Here is a 25,302-nt window from a genome sequence, read left to right as displayed (position 1 = left end):
CCGGGCACTACACTACATCCTTCGTATGTGTTCTTTTATCTCCAAAACAAACTTGTAAGGTAGATGTTATTTTACTCTTTTCAGTGAATGGAAAACTGAAGTTTACAGAATTAAATTAATATTTCCAGGATTCCACAGCTCACAGATGACAGAGCATACATACACCCAATCCAACGATGTCCACCCCTCAAGCCTATATCTCCCACACCCTCACTGCACTATCTCAAAGACAAACGGTCTACTGTTAAATGAGCAACATCACATGTTAGGATTCCATCTATAATGGTGAATACTTCAGGAGAAAACCAGGGCTCTAATCTAAAACCATATCAAGTGAACTCAGGCCACAGCACTAAACCTAAAAATGTTTTTAGGGACTTCCCTGATGGTCCAAAGATTAAGAATTGGCCTTGCAATGCAGCAGACACAGGTTCGATCCCTGGTCGGGGAACTAAGATCCAACATAACATGGGGCAACTAAGCCTGAGCCACAGCTAGAGAGCCCTTGCGCTGTAACACAAGATCCCAGATGATGCAATGAACATCCCATGGGCCACAACTAAGACCCAATGCAACCAAATAAGTGTTTTCTCTTCAAGTGTTTCTGGTGGACCCAGTGTGGCCCAACCCCCTAACTCTTAGCAATGCTATAATCCACTGACCTGTGTGCAAAACTATTTGCAGTCATAGATCTTCAGATGGAAAGACTACCTGTCCAGTCATTTCAGGAACACGAGTGCTGGTAGCTGTCACTTCTTAGAAGAGAATTAAAGCCTCATATGAGTCAAAATTAGCCAAGCTTCCTCAAAACTCAAAAATCTCAAGGGTCCTGTTAATGGGTTCCCCTGGACTTCTTACAGAGCTCCGGCAAGGGAGTCATTCATAGACGCATGTAATCATTCATTCGACAAATGTCTGTTGAACACTGTAATTTCTAGGCAGTGGAGGTGCAGAAAAGAATAAAACAAATGTAATCCTTGCCCCTACCCCTAGGAAGCTTAAAACAGCAATCTCCTCTGTGCTTCTCAAACATAGCCTGCTTGGAGACTAGTCCCGCCTAAGTCCTGAGACTGACATTCTCCATCCCACCCAACTGATTGCTCAGGAGTCTGACAACTGATTCAAGGGAGCCAGGTTGATGGTCGGTCAGAAACCAACCACATTTTCTCTCTCTGGATAAAGTGAACTGAAAGACACTGTGATTGAGCATACTAAGGACAGAAACAAAAGTGATGCTTTACCCACTCTACTTCCTTAAGTCCCTAAGGTGCCCTGATTCTCATCCTTCCTAAGCCTGGATATTCACCAGGAGATAACCCATATGCCTCCATTAAAGTTCATGCTATGATATTGTATTGGTTTTGCTATACATCAATCAATACAATATTGTAAAGTAATTCACCTCCAATTAAAATAAATAAATTTATATTTAAAGTTCAGGCTACAGACTCAGACAGACCGGGGTTTGAATCCCAGCTCCTCTGTGAATTAACTCTGCTATGGTGGACAAGCTGTGTAACTTTCAATTTTATTAGTTTCAAATATACACAAATATAGACTAGAATAATGAATCCCCATGTAGTTGGTTACCTGGCTGTAATAACAGTATTTTTCCCATTTTGTTTCATCTACTATACCCCACAATTTTATATATTCCTGGCGATGTTAAAAATAAATCTCAGTTATCATGCCAGTTCTTTAGTTTCCATGAATCTCGGTTTTCTCCTTCATAAAACAGGGATAACGATACCTCTTCCACAGGCTTTTTCATTTATTAGACAAAAATTTATGGAGCTTCTGTCATGAGCCAGCCCAGTCCTGCCGTGGGGAGTACAGCTGTGACAATACGAAGCTTTTTTCTTGTGGAGTTTACAATATAGTGAAAGAGGAATAAATTTAAATCATGAGCATGACAACTTCAGAGAATACAAAAGTTATAGAGAGAATAGTGGGGAAATGGGGAACCGTAGGTGACTTGGGAGCCAGAGGTAAACAGGGATGTCCTCTCTAGTGCGGTGGCAATAGGGGTAACAGATGAGGTGCAAGAGGCCTGGGATCCTGTGCTATAGACAAAAAGCACAGCAGGTGCAAAGGCCCTGAGGCAGAGATGAGCTAGGCTGTTTAAGCATTGTTTTGCATATTAAAGGAGTTAATATATTCAAAACATTTAGCACCTGTGCCTGGCCCAAATGAAAGAAAAGGTGTCAGTCACCCAGTCATGTCTGACTCTGCAAGCCCATGGCCTGTAACCCACTGCCTGGCTCCTCTGTCCATGGGATTTCCTAGGCAAGAATATTGGAGTGAGTTGCCATTTCCTCCTCCAGGGGATCATCCCAGCCCAGGGATCAAACGCCTGTCCCATGTTTCCCGCACTGGCCAGCAGGTTACCACTAGCACCACTTGGAAAGCCCTTCTTTTCCTTTATACATTATTACAAAATATTGAGGACAGTTCCCTGTGCTATACAGTAGGCCCGTGTTGGTAATTCCTCCCAATTTTTAGAAAGTATGTGGGAATATTCCTTCTAGTATTTCAAAAAAAAAAAATCGAGTATGGGACATCCTGGGTGCCTTTGTAAATATGGACAAATGAATGAAAATCCATTTAACCCTAAACATGAGCTGTACAACATCTTCAGAAACTAAGTCACCGATCTGCTTTTCATCTGATTCCTCATAAACCCGCTTAGAAATGGTCCTGGGGACGGATAGGGTGGGAGCAGAAGCTGGAATAAGAATCCAGTCTTTCTGATGAGTTCTATGCCCTGAAATAGCAAGTCAGCATTTCACCAGAGTTTGGGGTGAGATCTCACTTGCTCAGATTATGCCCATGAAATAAATACTACAACACTGACTCCATTCAAAAGTGGAGCTGTATGTTTGTACGGAGTGTGAGGGTCCTTTGTCCCATGAATAGATATGAGAGCACAGTCAGGACATCAGCTGGTTCCATTCCAACACTGAGCAGGTGCATAACTTAACGCGAGGCTCTCATAGACACTGGGCAACACTTTATACAGTGGCAATAAAGGCTGTGTAATTGCCACTGACTTATTTCATGTTGTTTCCAGCCTTTGCCACATCGTTAAACAATATTGCACAACCAAAATTCTCCTATCAAGTCAGCTGCAATAACTATAACATAGTGTTCTGGATTGAATCCTGGAGCAGAAAAGGGACATCAGAGAAGAAACTAGTGAGAGTCAAACAATACCTACCATTTGGCTAAAAATAATGTACAAATATTGACTTCTTACTTTTGACATATAACTATGGTGTACCATAGTCATGTAAGATGTTAACATCAGGGGCAAGTGGGTGAGAACTCTGTGTACTATTACCTTTGCTACTTTCCTATAAATATAAAATTATTCCCAAATTAAAACTTTATTGCAAAAAAAGCGTGCTTTTAGCACAAACAAGTCAAGAAATGTTGATCCTGGTTGTATTTGGTCCCCACAGTCCCTCACTCAAATCTCACAATCTTGACACTAAAAGAAGTCTACATTTACCCTGGACTCTCAGAAGGTGGGGTTGGGGGGGGCTGTCACTGGCAAACAGGGCGGCTGGGGTGGGGAGACGGTGCACGTTCACAGCACTTGAGAACAAAATGTGCCTTCAAAAGCAAACTGTAATTACACAGAAGCCGAGGAGCTTTTGCAGAAAATCATTCTCTCATCTGAATCTACATCCTGTTAATCAAAGAGGTCCAAGCCCTTTTGATTATCAGACTAAATATTTTTAGCCAATAACACTGAATGCCTGAAAAGACCCTGAACAGCATCTGCTGGAAGATAAAAAAAGGCGAGTCCTGCCTATATCAGAGGAAAAATAAACCATAGGAAACTGATAAAGGTTGGCAAAAGAAATTTCCCAATATTGAAGCCTTTTCCTCCCTATTTGCCTTCACTCTAGTCCTTCCTGACTCCCCTCCTTCCAAATATCCAGGTTTCTAGACTGACTGCTGGTTCGCTTAGTGTTTGAAGCATAAGGAAAAGTGCAGAAAGTGATCTAGTGTTAGTCTCAAGAGGAGAAGATGATTATTCTCTTAAAGCAATGTCAAGTGGGTCACCAAACAGAGATAAAAATAACATTTAAGTTGGAACTTCAATCAAATCTCACAACTTGAATATTTAGTGAAGAACACCCTAAAAAGGGCACAATTGTGCCCCTTCTTGTTGGATCACAAATAGATGCATCTTTCCACTTTTTGTAATGGTAAATCTTTGCAGCTCCCATAATGTCCAGAAAAGGGCTTTATATTCATTGTGTGCCCGGACTCTTTGTGACCCCATGGACTGTAGCCCACCAGGCTCCTCTGTGCATGGAATTTTCCAGGCAAGAATACTAGAGTAGGTTGCCATTTCCTATGCCATTGTATTCAGTAGTGGCATTCTAATTCTGGCACCAAGAGCTGGTCTTACTTTCTGATTTTCAGACAAGATTCCTTCTCTCTTAGTTCTCTGTTAGTCAGTGGGCTCTGGAGACTGCGTGGCTTCTTGAACCTTTAATAACTGATAATGTCAGCCACCTAGCTCTTATCTTCTCAATGAACTCCAAAAATCATTGTTTCTTTTGAACACGTGATTTTTCCCACGTGTCCATAGTATGTAAAGAGCTCCTGTAAATCAATAAAAGACAAACACTTTATTACAAGTAAATATTATCACTACCAACTACTGAATTAATTTGTTATTTAAATTAAACTCATTAATGTAAACCTGTAGAACAGCTATATGCTCTTATTTTCCAGATATTCCCAAAAAATACTAGGAAATAAGGATGGAACCAACTAGTAGAACTACATAATATTAATATCTGTGGTAATTCCTAGGAGAATGCACTGTTTGTGACATTGTACCTAGAATTCTCCCCTGCAGTTTGTCAGGAAAGCTCTAGTGCAATTCCACCCAGTAAAATATTACAAGACACATTTTTTTCCTTGATGTAAAAGATCACTGATTACTGAAACACAAATATAGACTAAAAGCAAGACTCATAAATAAACCAAGTTAGTCAGTCACAGGAGACTTCTGAAATACTCAGTACCTTGAGACCCATCTCTGAACCACAATTTATTTTCAGTACAACTTTAAACAAAGATCCCTCACTAAAGCAAGATTCATTAAGGTTGCCTGCCCTTTTGCCTGACAGAGTGGTGTAATTTGAGTGACTTCAATGAGTTTGTTATTCCACTCAAGAACTGATTCAAAATCATCCTAGAAATTGAAACTTCAAATGAGAAACTTTCAACAGCCACCTTTTTATAGCCAGGGACTCAACACCATTTCAGCTTTCTCTACTTCACGGTCATATTCACTTGCTTATGATATTTAGGACACATATACACCTAGGTTCAACTTATTTTCCACTGCATTCTGAAAGAGGATGTGTTCATTTCCATCAAAGCCAGAACTGGATGCAACAATTGCTATATCGGAGTTGGCGTGATTCACCATGCCTTTCAGGGCTGTGAGATTTGGTCATAAAACTTCCAGTGACTGTGTATTTTGCTCTAACATGTGGCTATTTCTCATATCATTTTTCTGATCCAGTTCATAAATAAATAATGTCAAGTTATTTAATAGAATGGAACTTAAGACTTTCTACTTAGTAACCATTTCAAACCACATACACATCAACTTTGCGAACATACTGCAACATTTCCAAGGCGATGAGAAATTATCACCATGCAGAATCAGATAGTTTGCATCACCAATGTCAAATTCCACAGACTTACTCCTCTACCCATTGAGCCTGAAAATTTGCAACCAAACAGTGCAAAACTATGATTCAGCAAATAAAACACCAATGCTGTTTCTGGTGGAACTTTAGCAAAGGTGACCCAGACTAGAAAAACGTGCAAAAATGCCAGAACTGTTTCTGTTTTTTAAAAACCTCCAGCTACAACTAAATGCATCCTTTAAATTTTCTGGCTTTTATTATTCTAAACCAAGCCTTACACATTACTTTAATGTGGGGCTTACTTGAAAACATAATTGCTAGGAATAACCATGATAGTACACTACTGTCAAAAACAAAACAATCTGATTTTTCCCCACTCTCTATAGTCAGTACATCAGCTCCATAATATATATTGTATATACTGACCTTTGAAAGGAAAGAAAATCTTTGGGACCATGCTAAGATTCCCAGGTATGCTCTGTCAGCTAAGGAATACCTATTGAAACACAATAGCAAATGCAACTTTTTTCCCCTGGGAGAACAACAGAACAATTTGCTTTTGTTGAATCATAGGTATACACCCAAACTAACATAACCACAATTCAAAAGCCCCCACATACATGCACAGGTATACACACACACACACACACACACACACACACAGAGTTTGTGGATTATGTTTATGAAACTCTGGTTTCATGAAAAGTAAATCTAATTCTTCTGAACCAGTATCTGTTAGCTGAAAGCCATAGGAAACCAAAAAAGTGACAACTGGTCTACCTCACGAGGCAGACAGATAAGCAAATGAACCATTGGTTAACAGATTACCCAGTCAAGATGAACCAACAAAATAGGTTATTGGCTGACAGATTTACTATCTAGGATGAACCAACCAAGTAATCCTTTGGTTAGCTAAGTACCTAACCATGATGACCAGCCAAAAGAGCTATTAGTTAACATATGACCAAGATGAACCTCCAAAGTGGCCTGTTAACAGAAGAACCAACCATGAGAAATCCACCACGTGGATGACTCTTTAATGGAGAAACAAAGTGAAATCTGAGGATGCCACCCACAGTTAGATCTAGAAGAGATAAAATAAAACTTCTTATTCAACAAAGAGAAGCTCCTCATGAACCCAAACACACACCATGAAATCTGGAGGTGTGACCACTGCTTGGGTCACCCCACGGGACTGGAACTGGATGGAGAGATATACTTACGAAGATTATTTATGGGGGTTCTGGTATCCATGTTCTCATAATGCTGGACGTGGACCACAATGTTGAGATCTCTCTCCATGTGGTCAGTGTTGCAGTGGCCCTGTGGCCTCATGACGTCTGCAAGGGCCCTGAGAGGAGAGAAAGTTTAAATTGATTCATTCAAAACAATGACTAGCACCCACTTATTCTTAAAAGTTGAAAGTGGCTCAGTCATGTCCGACTCCTTGTGACCCTATGAACTGTAGCCCACCATGCTCCTCTATCCATGGGATTCTCCAGGCAAGAATACTGGAGTGGGTTGTCATTTCCTACTCCAGGGGATCTTCCCCACCCAGGGATCAAACCCAGGTCTCCCACATTGCAGGCGGAGGATTCTTTACCATCTGAGCTACCAGGGCTTTGGGCTTATGAACAAAAGACAAGACCTCTTTCTCCATAGAGCTACCATTTACTTAGGGTGGAGGGGAAAAAGACATAAGTAAAGAAGATCACTGCAATTAGAGATTACATAAGGATCTCCTGCAGAGGAATTCATACACCTCTCATGTTACTGATGTAATAGCAGTGTTACCCACTTTATAGAGTTATTGAGAGGATTAAATGATGGATATATGTAATACGTCTGCACCCAACAAGTTTAGTCACCTTTTATAACTAATCCTAATAATTAAAAAAAAAAAAAAAACAATGTTTATTCCCAGGTGACGCTAGTGGTAAAGAATATGTTTGCCAGTGCAGAAGATGTAAGAGACATGGGTTTGATCCCTGGGTCAAGAAGATCCCCTGGAGAAGAAAACTGGCAACCCGCTCCAGTATCCTTGCCTGGGAAATCCCATGGACTAGAGGAGCCTGGTGGGCTACAGTCCGTGGGGTCACAGGGAGTTGGACACTACTGAGCACAGTACAGTACTCTTGCTAACCCTAGATCAACACTTCAGGTACAGCTACGGCCCAGTATTAGTAACAATCAGTAACATTTATTGAGTACTTCCCATAAGCCAGGCACTATGCTAGTCACGTGACATGCCTTAATTCAATTAGGCAGCACATAAACACATCACGAGGGTTATTACTCCTTCTTTGCAGATGAGTCAACAAAGACTCAGAGAGGTGAAGTGATTCCACTTACTTGAAATGTTCAGAATGGGAAAATCCATACGGACAGCAGATTAGTGGTTACCAGGGGCCAAGGGTGTGGGAGGGGAAATGGGAAGTCACTGTTAATGAGGGAGGGGTTTCTTTTTAGGGTGATGAAAATGTTCTAGAACTAGACAGTGGTGATGGTTGCTCAACTTTCTCAATATAGTACAAACCACTGCATTGTATACTTAAAAAAAGAGTCTGAAACTGACAGATTGGCTGATCAGGAAAAAGCCTTCCTGAGGAGGCATCTGAGCTGAGCCCTGAACAGGGAGGTGTTACTGCCATAAAGAGGATGAAAGAACATTCCAGTCAGAGGAGTCAGCAAGTGCAGAGACCCTGAGGCTTGAAGAGTTCAGATCTGAGGGACAAGAAGGTTAATAAAGCTGAACTGCAGCCAACAAGTGGGAGGGCATTACAAGGTGTGGATTACTATACCCACTCTCCAGAACAAAGACTGCCCAGCGGGGCTTCCCTGGTAGTCCAGTGGCTAACATTCCAAGCTCCCAATTCAGGGGGCCTGGGTTCAATCCCTGGTAAGGAAACGAGATCCCACATGCTGCAACTAAGACCTGGCACAACCAAATAAATAAATAAATATTTTTTAAAAGACTGCCCTGTAGGGCTACAGTCCATCAGGTAGCAAAGAGTTGGACATGACTGAAGCAACTTAGCATGCACGCACGCACGCACGCCCAAGTTAACCCAGCTAATCAGTGGAGGGACTAAGATACAAACCTGAATGTCTTTGAAATCACTGTTTAAGCTCCTGCCGACCCTGCACAGTAAGCAGAACCTGAAACTTGAAAGGGGCTGCAGAAAAGAAATGTTTGAAACACAAGACAGACGTCTCTCAAAACTAATTTGCCTTTTTTTCACTTCTAAACATGTTCTTTCCTAGTTGCAGGACAGGAACAGAGAGCCAGACATAGAGAACAGATTTATGGACACAGTGAGGGCAGGAGAGGGTGGGATGAACTGAGAGGCCAACACTGAGATATATATGTTACCATATGTAAAACAATAACTAATGAGAAGTTGTCGTAAGCTGATTCATGTTGATGAATGGTAGAAACCAACACATTGTAAAGCAATTATCCTCCAGTTTAAAAAAAAATTTAAGAAATACATTAAAATAAAAATAAATAGATACATAGGTTCTTTATTGAACTTCAGAGGATCTCTGAACTCCTCTAGAATTGAACAGAAATTTTATCTGTGCATTTTTCCTGAACAAGAAGCCATAGTTTGGGATTTCCCTGGCCATCCAGTGATTCTGCCTTCCAATACAAGGCTTGATCCCTGGTCGGGAAACTAAAATCTTCCATGCCGAGGGGAAACTAAGCCCACAGTCTACAATGCAGGGCCCGCACACTACAGTGAAGACCCACTGCAGCCAAAACAATAAAATAATCAAATAAAAATAAATAAAGGCAGATTGAGACACTATCAAGTTTAAAAAAAAAAAAGGCCAGAGTTCTCACCACATTCTCTAAAGATTTCTCTCCAAAATTTCAAAATATTTGAACTTTCAACAGGATAGCAAAGTAAATGATCAGGGTGGCTATCCGTGAATTAGGTCAGCACTGCCATCGGCAGATTCCCTGGCTCCTGCTGAGTGCCAAAATTCATGAAATTCACCAGAAAGTCAAGGATACTTTTCCCCAAGGCAGCCCTTCCCAGAGGAGGCATGAGGACAGGGATTCTTAGAGCCTCTGTATCCTGGACAAGGTGTCTTCAAGGTGTGGTCCACTCACTCGGGGAATGCCTAATATAGTTTGGCAGCGGGGGAAGGAAATATGACAACTTCTGTGTATGGTCTTTAGTCATTAAAAATAAGAAATAAATGTGTGAACTGAGGCTGGAGCCCTCACTTGGAACACCCATGTCAGATGGTGAGAATCAAGAACCTTGGACCAAGGTGCCAACCTTGTCAGTGACATCATCCTTAGGGTACATCAGCTGTGCTGTAGTTACATATACCCCCAAAGGGATGTGCAAGCCAAGAATCTAGTTGTACCAAGCTAACCATCACTAGGTGGACATGGGGCTTAAGAATGTTCCCTCATAACAAAACCACAGCCCGGAGACAATATTGATGACACAAGGGCAGGAGATGATAGACTGGGCCCTCTCCTCTTCAACAGCGTCTCAGGAGGTTAGAAAAAATGATGGCCTATTCAGATCAAAATGAAGTCAGCCAAAAATAATTCACACTCTCATGAAGAATATTCAAAATATGGATCCATGTATGAATGATGAGCTTCATCCTCAACACACATTAGTGTGTTACTAGACAAAGTCATCACCATAGGCAACAAATTGTAAAGATTTGTTTCACCTTCAGTTCTGTTTAATATACCTGCTCTTACGTATGCTTTAGAGTCTATCTAAACAACAAGGTCCTATTATATAGCACAACATTCAAAAAATGAAGATCATGGCATCCAGTCCCATCACTTCATGGCAAATAGGTGGGGAAACTGATATACTTTATTTTCTTGGGCTCCAAAATCACTGCGACAGGGACTGCAGTCAGGAAATTCAAAGATGCTTGCTCCTTGGAAGAAAACTTATAACAAACCTAGAGAGGGTATTAAAAAGCAGAGATATCACTTTGCTGACAAAGATCCATATAGTCAAAGCTATGGACTGTCCAGTAATCATGTATGGATGTGAGATGGACCATAAAGAAGGCAAGTACCAAAGAATTGATGCTTTTGAATTGTGGTGCTAGAGAAGACTCTTGAGAATCCCTTGGACTGCAAGGAGATCAAACCAGTCAATCCTAAAGGAAATCAACCCTAAATATTCATTGGAAGGACTGATGCTGGAGCTGAAGCTCCAATACTTTGGCCACCTGATGCGAGTAACTGACTTATTGGAAAAGACCTTAATGCTGGGGAAGACTGAAGGCAAGATGACAAGGGGCAGCAGAGGATGAGATTGTTGGATAGCATCACTGACTCAATGGACATGAGTTTGAGCAAACTCCAGGAGATGGTGAAGGACAGGGAAGCCTGGCATGCTGCAGTTCATGGGGTCACAAAGAACCAGACATGACTTAGCGACTGAACAACAACTATAGCACAGGAAACTATATTCAATATCCTGTGATAAGCCATGCTGCTGCTGCTGCTAAGTCACTTCAGTCGTGTCCGACTCTGTGTGACCCCATAGACAGCAGCCTACCAGGATCCCCCGTCCCTGGGATTCTCCAGGCAAGAATACTGGAGTGGTTGCCATTTCTTTCTCCAATGCATGAAACTGAAAGTCAAAGTGAAGTTGTTCAGTCGTGTCCGACTCTTAGCGACCCCATGGACTGAAGCCTGCCAGGCTTCTCCATCCGTGGTATTTTCCAGGCAAAAGAGTACTGGAGTGGGGTGCCATTGCCTTCTCTGAGTGATAAGACATAATGAAAAATAATATGAAAAATAATATATATAACTGAATCACTTACTGCAGAAATTAATACAACATTGTAAGTCAACTATCTTTCAATAAAAATTTTAAAAATAATAAATGCTATAGTGTACCTAATAACTGTTGGCTAGTATGTGCATATATCGTGTATGTTAGTCCCTCAGTCATGTCCAACTCTTTGGGACCCTATGAACTGTAGCCTGCCAGGCTCCTCTGTCCATGAAGTTCTCCAGGCAAGAATACTGGAGTGGGTTGCCATTTCCCTCTCCAGGGGATCTTTCCAACCCAGAGATCGAACCTGGGTCTCCTGCATTGGAGTCAGGTTCTTTACCATCTGAGCCACCAGGGAAGCCCATATATTGTGGTGTATACTAAAACCCAGGTTACAAATAGGGATGTGTTTTTTTTTTTTAATTTAGTGAATTAGTGGAAATAACCAACTATGTACTACAAACCAAACTAATGCCCAAGGAACTGGTATTTATGTGTAGCACACACTCCGAGTGCTTCTCAAACTTGAATGTGCACACGGATTACCTAGGGGGTTTTTGTTAGGAAGCGGATTCTGATTCAAGATGTCTGCAGCAGGCCCTGAGATTTGGGGCCAGGTGATGGAGAGACCACTGGTCCACACTCGGAAGAGCAAGATCCTAAAGGTATTGTGATGGTGAATTTTATGTGTCAGTTTGACTGGGTGCCACAAGGTGACCAAAGATTATTCTGGATGCCCGAGTGGATGTTTTTGGGTGAAATTAACATGTAGATTGATAGACTGAGGAAAGCAGACTGTCCTCCACAGCATGGGTGAGCCTCATCCAGTCGGTTGAAGACTAGAATAGAACAAAGCCTCATCCTCCCCCAACAAAGAGAATTTTCCTGTCTGATGGTCTTCAGACTGGGACATCAGGTCCTCATGGTTCTACAGTGACTTATAGGCTTTCAGATTCAAACTGGGACCTTAGGACTTCCCTGGTGGTCTAGTGACTAAGACTCCATGCTTCCATTGCAGGGAGCATGGGTTTGATCCCTGATCAGGGAAGGCAGTGGCACCCCACGCCAGTACTCTTTTGCCTGGAAAATCCTATGGATGGAGGAGCCTGGTAGGCTGCAGTCCGTGGGGTCCCTAAGAGTTGGATACGACTGAGCGACTTCACTTTCACTTTTCACTTTCATGCACTGGAGAAGGAAATGGCAACCCACTCCAGTGTTCTTGCCTGGAGAATCCCAGGGACGGGGGAGCCTGGTGGGCTGCCATCCATGGGGTTGCACAGAGTCGGACACGACTGAAGCGACTTAGCAGCAGCAGCAGCAGGGAACGAAGATCCCACATGCTTTGAGGCACAGACAAAAAGTAAAAAAAAGAAGAAAAAAAATGGACCTTGACTCTGCAGATTTTGTCCCTACCAGCCTCCATTATCATGTGTGGCAAGTCTGTATCTCTAGATAAGTAGCTAGTTAGACAGATCTCCTAAAGATTCTGTTCCTCTGGAGAACTCTGACTTAATAAAGGCACCTTATTGAAGAAACTACACTTTTCCTCGATATCCCTTAACCCAGTTCCAAACAGCTGAAAGACTGCCATTTCTGAGGGTGAAGATGATGGAATACTGGCAGTTTCATAAGGTTCAACTTAGTGTCTATTCACTTGTACATTCCCTTGGACATCACCCATCTCCTGCCATGGACCATGAGCTCTGTGCCTGCACTATTCCTCGCAGTCTCACAGGTCTCAGTCCAGTGCTGGATCTGCTACAGGTACTCCATAAACACCTACAGAATGACTGCATCCATGAGCAAATGAATGATGGAATGAGGAGGTACCTTATGTCACGTAAACCAGGATGTCAGGCATCAGAACTCCTATGCGCCAGGTACTATACCAGGACTCAAGTGACAGATGGGGAAAGACTGCATTCCTTACTGTGAACAATAATGGAAGGAGGCAGATGATAAACTAGTAAGCCAGTACATTAGTAAGTTCATTTAAGACTGTGATGTGAAATGAAGCAAATCACATTGAGTGATGGGCTGGAGGGAGTGGGGGAGCATTGGTAAATAAGCCTAGGGGATCAAGAACAGCTTCTCAGGCAAGGTGACACTGAGCTGAGACCTGAATGCTGAGAAAGGGCCAGCCAGAGAATCTGAGGCAAACCAACACAACTCCAAGGCAGCAATGAGCATGGCATATCTGAGGAATGAAAAGAAAAGCCTGCATCCCTTTTCTTTCCAATTACAGTGAATAAATAAAAGACCCCAACATCGCCAAATAGAGCTTAGAGTTCCAACATCTTGCTTCGAAGCCTCCAGGGGTTCCAAGGCCTGAACTGTTTTCTGACTTTTAAACACTTGAATGGGATTCCTGAGATTTTCCTCTTGTACCAGAAGCATCATTTGTTTTTCAAGGATCTGAGGGCAATGGACATGAGTTTACTCTCTGGAGTAGTGGTTATACGGGTGTAGCCATGTGTCCAAATTCATCAAACTACACATAGTATGTGTACACTGTATGGTGCAAATTAGACTCCAGTGAAGTTGGTTTTTTAAATGCAGGGTCTCAATGCCCAAAGAGAAACAAAACATATTCTGCAAGGAAAAATAATTTAGATAGCCAGTGGGAATTTTCTATATGATGCAGGAAGCTCAGGCTGGTGCTCCATGACAACCTGCACAGCTGGGACGCGGTGAGGGGTGGGAGGGAGGTTCAAGAGGGAGGGGACGTAGGTATACCTATAGCTGATCCATGCTGATGAATGGAAGAAAGCAACACAACATTGTAGAGCAATTATCCTCCAATTAAAAACTAAGATTAAAAAAATAACTTAGAGACTTTTTGTGGCCAACAGCATATGCATTCATGGGCTTCTCCAGCCTGGGCAGCTGGTGGAAGCCACAGGATAACCATAAATGTATAAGAAAAGGGAGACGGGGGGGAGCTGCAATAAGAGAGAAAAGGCAAGAGCAGGAGGGACATTTATCACTCGATGCCATTTCTTTGCAAGAGACTCAAGTGTTCGTGAAGCATGTTTGAAAAACACATGGGACATGGCGCTATGTAATTTGCCACTTGGATTTCTGACTGTTTGAAGGTGGGCAAGATAATGACATGCGTTCCTACTGGCTTCAAATGTAAAGAGCTTCAAACAGGCATTCCTGCCCTCACTAATGCCTTTGCCAAGAGGGCTGGCCCTGCCAGGGGCAGATGCAGGAAACATCCATAGTCTTGATCTGACTCGGGCTCCTTGAACCAGCCCTGACGTGTGCACTCGTATTTGCAGGGCATCAGGCACCTCTCTGTGATCGGCAAAGACTGAAGTCCTGGATGTCAGTGCTTCAAGGCAGTGCAGCCTGATAGTCAAGGACCCGTGCCATCGCTTCAGACTGTCTGGGCCTGAAGTCCAGCTCCTCCACTTCCTAAAGGATTTTGCATCCTCTTGAAAAGCAATCTGTGCCTCTGCGAAAAGCAGATTGTCATAAAGCTGACCTCCATGGGACATGAAATTAAATGAGAATTTACACACAAGCTTATGTAAAATAGCAGGCCCAGCAAGTGTCCTTGATTATTAGCCAGGCCAATGAGGGGGTGTGGGATGGATTGGGATGGACGTATATACAGTACTATGTATTAAATAGATAACTAATGAGAACTTACTGAACTTGCCACTCGTCCTGCTAAAATTTGATGCAAGTCCAGAGAGGTGACGAGACTTGGCCAATGTCACGCAGCTAAATAGACATAGCAGAGCAAGCACTAGGCACAGAGTTCCAGACTACAACTTCACCTCCTTCCATAGATAAGGGGGAGAAAGTTCCAATAAGAAGGATGATGATAAAGGGCAATAGTCACTGAGCAGTTACTCTGTGGCAGGTCCTGCTCTATGAGATTCCTAAGCTCAGTCTCAGTGAGTCTTCACACAGACCTATGACATAGGGACCCTCTTCATCCCATTTTTAAAGATAGGAATCTGAGAATCAGAGATGAGCCACAAATTTCCCAAAATTCCACACTATTAAGTGGCTGAGCTGGGACTGAATCTGGAGCCATTTGACCTGAACCCATTTCTCTTCAGGTCAGCCCAACGACCTCTCCAGGGACTGCAGGGAACATGACTGACTGAACTGGGGACCGGGGCGGGGGGTGGGGGCAAGTGAAATTAACCTGAGGGGGTCCTAAAGGGAACAGATGCCGCTTGAAAAGACAGGTCCAGGGTTACCAAAATCTATTGGCTTCTCAAGAGAAATCATAAAATCGGGATTTCTCTGAGAAACCTCCCAGTGTTTTAAATGTTGGTCACTGGTTCTAAGTTGGTTTTAAAACACTATACACCATAGAGACTAAAGAGATTTCACAGCCAAAAGTAGTGAGCCTTGACCGAAATCCTGGTTTGAAAACCCAATCTCTAAAAGACATTTCTGGTGTATGACTGGGAAAACAGTAATACAATTGGCTATTTGATGATGGTATGGAATTTTTGTTCCTTTTTGGGGGCAGGATACTGGAACTGTGTTATGTGGGAGAAATGTCCTTGTTCTTAGGAGATCCACACTAAAGTATTTAGGGATGAAGTGTCATATCTGCAACTTATTTTCAACTGCTCCAGCCAGAAAAAAAGGAAAAAAGAGAGGAAGGAAGGGACGGAGGGAGGAAGGGAAAAAAGGAAGGAATGAAAGAAGGAAGAGGGAGAGAGAGAGAGCCATAAAGCAAACGTGACAAAATACTAATAGCGATTCAATCTAAACGAGCAGTTTTGACTGGGAGTGACTCCACTCCTGGATGACTTTTGGCGATGTCTGAGGACATTTTAATTGTGTGTGGGGGCCACCTGCACCTAAGGGGGCAGAGTCCTGAGATGCTGCCAAACAGCCAGCAATGCACCAGACTGCATCCCACAACAGAGAACAATCAAGCCCCAGATGTTAGGAGTGCCAAGGGGAGGAAACCCTGCTCTAGATGAAAGATCTACTGAAGTTTATGTTTATCCTTCTTTCAAGTTTTCTGTATGTTTAAAATGTTTCACAATAACAAATTGGGAACAACTTAAGAATTCATGCGTGCATGCTGAATCGCTTCAGTCGTGTCTGACTCTTTGGGACCCTATGAACTGTTGTCCCCCAGGCTCCTCCGTCCATGGGATTCTCCAGGCAAGAATACTGGAGTGTGCTGCCATGCCCTCCTCCAAGGAATCTTCCAGACCCAGGGATCATACCCGTGTCTCCTGCATCTGCTGCGTTGCAGGCGAATTCTTTACCCACTGAGCCACCTGGAAAGCCCAAAAATAAGAATACAGACATAGAAATATGTTGCACACCAAATAAAATAGGTCCGCATGGTTTGGGACCATTTGGTACCCACCATTTGTGGTCACTTCTTCCAATAAATAGTGGTTGAATGTGGCTGTGGTTATATCTGCTGTAGAAGCTTCTATACAGTTTTCTCCACATCACAGGCCAGCCCTGCACATACTCTGGAATTGCTGTCTCTCCCCATTTTCAGTCCTAATCAGCGCAGAAGGAAGCAGGCGATGTGCCCAGGCCTCTGAGCCTGGAAACTGACCTCGTCAAACACAAACACACTGGTCACTAGGAGCAGTCAACGGTGTGACGTGGGAGCAGCACATGCTGTGAGTCTTTGAGAAGGTACCCTCAGGTGAGGTAAGAACAAACTTCCCACCCCCGTGACCCCGCAGCTCGAGAAAAAATGAATGAAGAGGCTGCAGCCAGCAGGTTAATTTCACCTGAAAGCCACCGTACAGTCTCTCTGATGCAGAGTGTGGCATGCTGGACCCAGCCAAACATCCTATGGTCCATGCAGGCAAAAGCGAATGAGCCATGGCTGGGATGTGAAATGATTAACTGCATCAGTAAAGCAGGATGCACTTGGGGAGTACTTGGGGCAGCCCCTAGCACCATGGAAACACACCCAAAGGCTACACAAATGGGGAGAACCAGCAACAGAATGTCAGTAAGAGTCACACTGAATGAATCCATCCACCCTCCATCCGGGAAAATGTTCCCAAGTCAAGTGTGGACCACTTTACACAAGCCGTTCAGGGAGGTGGTAAAAAATGCAGACTTCTGAGGCCCAGATAGATGGATTTAGAATCTCTCTGGATCAAGTGCAAGACTGTGCATTTTAGGAAGCTCCTCAAATTCTGATGCTCACTCAACCTGAAAACATCTGCCCCAGACACAGCTGACACCAGGGGAGTAAGGAATGAGCAATTTTCCATGTGACCTTGAGCAAGCTACCAACCTCAACTATGATTTGCTTCTATGTAATAGAGAATTAGCACCTGTCTCATCACTGGGCAAACTAAATTATGTTTACACATACAGACACACACACATCCCTGGTACAGTGCCTGGCACCCAGAACTGTGCTCAGCAATTGTTACTTCCTTTTCCTGGACAGTGACTGACTGAACACCATAAAGCCTGGAGAGATATACAGAAGTATAGATGCACAGACCCCACCCTAGAGATCCTGATTTGAACCATCTAGGGTGGGGCCCCTGGCAAGAGAGTTTTTTTAAAAAAGCATTCCAGGTCACCCTAAACGTCAGCCAAGGTTGAAAATTATACCTTGGGAGTCATCAGTAAAAATCAAGCATTCTTTCTTTTCAGGAGTATGTACCTTCACTCCAGCCTGGAATTCTCAAAATGTATGCAAGGAGAGCCTGTGTTGGGGCTCTGCAACCTCAGGACTGGATACCCCCTAGATTCCACCTCCAAGGAGACATTTCCCGGTACCTGTAGAGGAATGTGGCTGCAGCCTGCTGGGCTGGAGTAAACAGAGCTGCAAGGGGGCAGGACCAGGAAGTTTCTCCCACAGTTGCCCAAGGTTAGTGCTCCTCCCCAGCTTCCCACCTGCCTCCTCCTGCCTCTCCACCCCCATCCCAACCGAACCAGGAGGAGAGCTCCCAAAGCCCTAGTTTGCAACGCAAAGGCTCCAAGGAGATTTCAGCAGAGGAATTAAGTCGAAATCTGCCAGGCACCCTACCCATCCCTGGGTGAATTTCCCTACCGAAGCAACAGTCGCTGCCGCAACCCTGCTTCCGAGTCTCGCTCGCAACACCAGACCCTTGGCGAGGACAGCGAGGGGACGTGAAACCGCAGGCCCGTGGGGTTGGCGATCGGGCACCTTGGGGTGGCGGGAGGTGGGCGGGGCCCGCACTTGACTCTTTTGGTAGGTCAGGCTTTCTCGAAACCCCTGGGGTGGGGTGGGGGGGGGGGGGTGGCGGGGGTGTGGTTCTGTGCCTCTTGATCCCACCATCCATCCACACCTCCCTGCTAACCCAAACGGAGAGGAACTTCTCACCTCTTTCTTCCCCCAAATTCTTCCCTTGGAGTGGGGAAGGAGGGGGGGGGGGAATCATCTGATAATCTGCATATAAATAGAAAATAATTACTAGTGAGGTGGTGGTGATGTTCCTCGCCTATTTTTGGTGGGTCTCTTTGTTGAGATTTTTTAGGCAGGCACACGGAGCGCGTGCAGACACACGCGCGCGCACAGGCAGCCGGAGGTGCGGGGTGTGTGTGTGTGTGTTTGGGGGTGGGGGAGAACACATGGCGACTCTTGCGCGTATACGGGAAGAGAATAAACCTTGTTCCCCAGTCACCCGGCTGTGTGCACGCGACCCCGCTCTCTTCACCACCCTCCCCCATCCCTCCTCACCCCAGCCCGGACCCCACACCAACCCCTGGCCTCTCCCCGGCCGGGGGTTGCATCCTCCCGTCTGCGTCTTCAGCCTCCAAAGTTACTGGGTTGTGCGAATCGATTTAGACACTCGGGGGAAAAAAAATGGCAAATAGCTCCATTAATCCCCAAATGCCTTCTCCCATCTGCTGCGACTTGCTCGTGCTGGGACTTGCATAATGAACAAGGCAAAAGGGAAAGTTGACGAATCAGGGTGTCTGGGGGGGTGAAGGCACGCTGGGAGGGGGCTCCGGCCCTGGGAGGCCACACCAGCCCGCGCAAAGGGCGCAGCGCCACCGCTGAGGTCGCTGCCCCCGGCAGGGAGAGGAGGCAGCTGGAGAGAGGGACGAGGGGGTGATGGGGGATGCGGGGGGTCGAGGTCCCAATTCCAGGGACCTGGCAGCTCGGCGGAAAGCGAGGCGGCCGCTCCGAGCAAAGCTTTTGTTCTCGCCCTCCCCGCACTCTCCACCTCCCTCGCCACATTTTCGCGAGTCTTACGAGTTGCAGGCGGCACACACTCCTTGCCTCCCTCCCTCCCCCCACCCCGCACACACGCGCGCGCGGGCTCACACACGCCCCTCTTCCCTTTCGGGCTCGCCGGCCCCTGTTTACCTAGAGGGTAGTATGCGGAATCCGAAGGCTGGACCACCCCCCCTCCCCAAAACCCAAGACTCCAAAGGCACGGGCCCCCAGGCTGTGTGTCTCAAGTCCGCTGCAATTCTCGGCGGGAGGGGGCGGCAAGAGAGAGGGGGTGGCGGGGGAAGACACCCCTAATCCACACACACACTCTCACATCCACACCTGTGCTGAGCTCCCCGTCCCTCTCTGCACTCCCAGCCCAAGTTGGCTGCCCGGGTGACATTCCCCCGCGGAGAGGCCGGGCTGGAGGGGGAGCGCCATTGCCTCCGGGAAGGTGGAGAAGGGAGGGGAGCGGGGGAAGAGCGGCGCCCGGGGAGTGGGGGGGGCGGGGGGCGGCAGCCCACCTGGACATGTGCTCCCTTTGGGGCCGGTGCGCTTTCTCCAGCCCCAGCTTGGTGAAGATGCCCACGAGCACCATGACGGCCACCACCCCGCAGATGATGTAAACGATCAGGTTGGTCTTGTCCTTGGTGGGGTCGTGCAGGGGGTCGTCCTTGCGCGCGGGGGGCTTGCCGGTGTTGAGCCAGAGCGGAGTGTCGTAGTTGGTGCAGGTGCTCTGATTCAGTCGCCGCTTCTTAAACGTGCAGCAGAACCGGAAGCCACAAGTCCCGCAGCAAAAGATGAAGTCGCCCGAGCTGCAGTTGAACGGCGGGTCCCACTGGCCCATGACATCGAAGTAGCCCCGGCAGAAGTCCGGCGTGGGCGCCCGGGTCGGGGGCGCGTCCGAGACCCCCACGCCCTCGCCGACCTCTCCGGAGGCGGCCCCGGAGCGGTTGCCCCCTGTCAGCAGCACCACGCCGCCCAGCTGCGCCAGCTGCCCGTGCCCCGCTCGTTCCTGCGCCCGGCACACGCGGGCGCACAGCTCGGTGAGGAAGCAGCCGAGGAGCAGCCGGAGGACGCGGCGCATCGTGTCTCCCAGCCCGGGCTCGGCCACTCGGCCGCCGCTGGAGCCGCTGCAGCCGCCTCTCGAGGCGCGGCCGAAGCTGCCGAGGCTGCTGCCGGGGGCTGCGAGCCGCCGCGGGCCGCACATGCAGGGAGCGGCGCGGGGCGCTCGGTGGTCGGCGGCCACTGCGCTCGGCTCAGCCCGCGTTCGCCTCCAGCGCGCCGCGCGCCGAGGGGCCGGCCGGGGAGGAGCGCGCCGGGCCGGGCGGGGGGAGGAGGAACGGGGGCCAGCGCGGGGTGCAGGTCCGGCTGGCTCCCGGGGGAGGCGGGGGCCGGAGAGCAAGGGCGAGTCGGGCGGTGCGCGCCTCCCCTCGGCCGGCGGCTCGGGACTCGCCGCCCCGCGCCCGCTCGCAGGATCCCTGCTCACCTCTCCAGCTCGCCAAGTGCGCGGGAGAGAGCGAAGCGACACTTGTGGAATGAAGGGAGGGCAGGAGGGAAGGGGGAGGGGGAGGAGGGCGGGCAGAGGAGGCGCGGGGGGGAGGGGGCGGGAGCGAGCTCGAGAGGGGCGGGGGCGCGGGAGAGGTGACTCCGCCGGGCGGGCGGGCGGGAGCCAGGCGGGGGGCGTGCGGAGCCGAGCCGGGCTAGCGCGCGGACAGGAGCGAGCTCCGGCAGCCGCAGTGGCTGAAGGCACAGCTCGGATTTCCCGGCAGGTGGGGGACGGCGGCGGGACCTCCCGCGCCCTCACTGGGCGGGAGCCGCGGCTCCGACCTGTTCGGGGCGCGGAGGCGGCTCCGCCCGTGGCTTTTTCCCGGGTGCGTGCGCAGGAGCGGCGTCTGGAGTCGGCCCACCGGGGAAAGAGGTGTCTCGAAGGGTTGAGGGACAGACCAGGTAGCTTCCACTCCAAGACGGAGTGGGGCGCGATCTGATCAGGATCGTCCTTCCCAGGTGCCCGGGGGCTGCCTGGCCCTTTCCAGGGCCCTGCCCTCCAACCCGAGGCTCCCCCCCCACCACCCTTCCCCGGCTAGGTGGACTCCCGGGGCCCAGGCGAGGACCAAAGCAGAGCTGGGAGGGAGCCTGGGCCCGGCGTAGGCACCCCGAGGAGAGGGGCTCAGGATGAAATAAAGTCAAAGAAATGCAGGGAAGGTGAGACGATGACCTGGCCCCAGAAGGTCTTTCCTTGGGACGCGCTCCCAGGCCCCTGGACCTGCCACTTGGTCCCTCTTCGCCTCCTTCCCCGCGCTCCACAGGAGGGCCACACCGCGGCGCCGCCTCTGCGCGCCCAGATCTGGTGCAGCGCAAGGCCTGGGCGCCCAGCCTCGGCCGCCCTCCGGTACCTGCAGCCCTCGCGCATCGTTCTCCGGGAGCCGGCTGGCCCCTGTTCCCACCGACTCCCACCACCACCACCCCGGATATCCTCACCGGAGCTGCCGAACCCGGCCTTGCTTCCTCGGCTCCAAGTCTCCCGTCGTCAGTGTTTCCAAATCTGCCCTAGCTCACAGCAGCCGATTCCAGCCAGCCGTCGGCCCTCTCCCATTTCTCCCACTTCTTCCTCTCCTCGGCTTGAATTTGACTCCAGGAGCCCCTAAAACAGGAATTGTACCAAAGCTGCTACACCAAATTTAGATCCCCACACGCCCCTGCGTTTTGTTTTTTAATTGCATTAACTAAGTATACACTTTGCAGTCGGCTAGGCGATTTGCAGGCAAATGTTTCCACCACCCCTCTTCTCCATTTGGCTGCAGTCAAGGGTTTCTCAGGGCATTTCCGAAGAATCAAGTGCTTGGGCCACAGAGAAGGTGACATACTAGGGTGGGGGTCTCCTTAATTGAAAAATCATGGGGTTTTAATGGGACTGTTTTGCAAATTTTCTCAGCATGAGAGGGGGTTTGGCTTTGAAGAAGCCTTCTCTTTGAAGAAATGGTCACCTACCCTCTCCTGCTAAAGACTAGCAGAGAATGACCTGATTCCAACAAAAACACACCAGGGCCATATTGATAGAGCCATATCCAGGAGTGAACCAGCCCTGGAAGAATCAATGAATTATGAACTGTGTTATATTCCCAAAACCCTCAGGACAAGGCATGAGATTGTGTAGTCTGAACTCCTCCTGTTCATCAAAACAAGATCCCCGAAACAAGACAGCGTCCACCCACACCTGTGTCCACCCACACCCACCACCACGGTATGAGTCTCTGCAAACGCAGGCATTGGTGTGTGCGCTGACCACAGCTGACATTTATCTGGTGCCTGTAACATACCCACTAAGCTTGCTTGTGTAAAATCACCTCCTCATGATGCTTAAAGCAGTGCCTTGCATCTAGCAGACAATCTGGGAATATCTGCTGAACCATTGAGTGACTGATCTCATTTAATTCCCCCCTGTTAGGTAATCTTTCCAAGCCCACACAACAGAGGGAGAGACTGAGGCCCAAAGCAATTAAACCAGGTGCCCAAGGAAACATAGCAAAGAAGTGCTGCTGCTGACATTTGACCCAAGAAATTTGACTCAGGAGCCTGTGTTCTAATCAATGCAGGTAGCGCCTTCCTGAAATAGACCTCCACACTCTCCATCCAGCTGGCAGTATATTATTATTTCTTTTTTTTACTGTCAGACTACATTGAAATATAAAGCCCAGGCCAGAAAAGGCTTTGACTCTGGCAAGAGCCCCCCAGCATCTAGAACAATGTGGATGTGGGAAACACTTTGAAAACATGTTGTTGTTGTTGTTTAGTCACTAAATCATGTCCAGCTCTTGCCCAAAGACTCCTCTGTCCATGGGATTTCCCAGGCAAAATATGGGAGTGGGTTCCCATTTCCTCCTCCAGGGGTTTTTCCTAGACCAGGGATGAAACTCCAGTCTCCTGCATTGGCAAGTGGGTTCTTTACCACTGAGCCGCTGGGGAAGCCCCCCACCCCAGGTACCTACAGGCTGTTTTAGTGAACTAATTAAGATCTTTTATGCAACACCCTGTCTTTAAGAGAGGAAAGGAACTCTTAGGGCTGAGATAGATGTGCAGAGGGTTTGGAATATTTTCACACGAGAATTCAGAATTGAGAAGGGCTGCTCCAACACATTTGCTTCATTCCAGGAAGGTGAGGCTCAGATAGATTAAGGGCTTTGTCCAAGGTCACACAGCCAGCAGATGGGAAATGCAGAGCTGCATGCAGAGCACCAGGCCCCTAATCCCAGGCCATCCTACCCCACTACACCCCGTGTGACACTTCCCAGCAAACATCAGGGCTGAGGGCTGAGGGCAAGACCCGGACAGAAGGCTGGATCACAGATATCTTCCTGCAAAAGAGGTTTGAAAGCATTCCTAAATTTGATTTTTAAAAAAGAAAAAGCTTAGCAAAAAGAGAAGAAATCTAGACTGAAAAGTCCATTTCAGAAGCAGCCTCCAATCTCTGCAAAATATTGCCTGTCACCAGGACATTTGAGTCCGATCCTCAGAGGAGACCGGCTCTGGAGGCTGCTGCCGGCTTTAATTAACAGAGACTGCCCCCTGTTTGTGACAAAGAGAGTGCAGGGAACGGCTTTGGGAAGAAGCAGACCTAATCCACTCTGCCTGGCTTATTTGCCAGATTCAAACCTGAAGCCCTGTAAGCTTTGCCCCAACCAAATTCCCTTCCTGCTCCCACCTGCCGCGGCTGTCAGTGTCCCCTGGAATACTGCCCGAGCCTATTTCCTAAGAATTGGAAAAATACTTAGAGGAGAGGGAAGTCATCTTCGTTTTACTCCTCAGAGGGAAAAAAAGTCAATTTCCTCTGGGTATGTCAACTCAGGAAATAGATTCACTACTTCCTACCAGATGTGTGATTATTGGGAATGTGCCCCCATTCGGGACATGTGATTGAGAAGATATTTCTTTCAGGGCTTCTGGGGATGAGGGGTGGGGCGCATTTATAAACTTCCTAATTGAAACACCTGGCAAGTTCATGGAAGATGAAAAATCGTTATTAAACGCCACCCCCTACCTACCACTACCCGAATGAATTCATGCAAATATGTTGAAATTAAAACGTAGCTCTTAATGAAAGTGCTTTCTGTGAAAGAGATGATGACCTTATTATCATCATTTACAACACAGGGGCTTTTAATATCTGAAGAAGAATCTCATTTGCTCCAGCCTTACTGCTGTCAGGCTGCAGTATGCGCAGCATCGAGAATGCAGCTGTGCCCCACCACCCACCCCCCCAACAATTAGTGGAGGTAGCGTTGTAACGAAGGATGTTCACTTACCAGGACTTGTAATGAAGGACGCTCACTTACCAGGACTTGTAACCCACGTCCAGAAGCAGCTCAGCAAATCAAATGATTTGTGCAGTGGTCCTCACTCCCAGGAGTTCTTTGTTAATTCTTTGTCCTCATCCGGTGCCTTGGGGTTTCGAAGTAGTCTCTAAGCAACTGTTAGCCTTGAGAAAGAAAAAAATAATAAAAAGCATTGAAACAGAAGCTGTTGGTCTAAATCCTCAGGGAGCTTCCCAGGTGAAATTCCAAACTGGCCTATCTCCGGAGAGAGGAGACAGGAGAAAGAGGCAGCCACTTCAGATTAGCAGGATTAATAAACAAGAGAATTTACAGATGAGTTTGTCTTGCGTGGCTGCAAGAGGAATAGA

General features: G+C 47.3%; 1 protein-coding gene across 2 annotated transcripts in view; it reads right to left on the bottom strand.

The window, feature by feature from the left end:
* The window catches only part of SHISA9 (shisa family member 9), a 351,202-nt gene extending 330,314 nt beyond the window's left edge, over positions 1 to 20,888 (bottom strand). For both annotated transcript variants that reach the window (XM_060405984.1, XM_042239822.2), the window contains exons 1-2: positions 20,147 to 20,888; positions 6,908 to 7,035 (exon numbers count right to left, since the gene is read on the bottom strand). In XM_060405984.1, coding sequence (XP_060261967.1) covers positions 6,908 to 7,035; positions 20,147 to 20,832 — 814 coding nt within the window. In that variant the 5' untranslated portion in view covers positions 20,833 to 20,888. The remainder of the gene's footprint in view (positions 1 to 6,907; positions 7,036 to 20,146) is intronic.
* Positions 20,889 to 25,302: the final 4,414 nt, after the last annotated feature.

Source organism: Ovis aries, chromosome 24, assembly GCF_016772045.2.
Source record: "Ovis aries strain OAR_USU_Benz2616 breed Rambouillet chromosome 24, ARS-UI_Ramb_v3.0, whole genome shotgun sequence".
NCBI lineage: Eukaryota > Metazoa > Chordata > Mammalia > Artiodactyla > Bovidae > Ovis > Ovis aries.
This window is presented reverse-complemented; position numbering and strand designations above follow the sequence as displayed.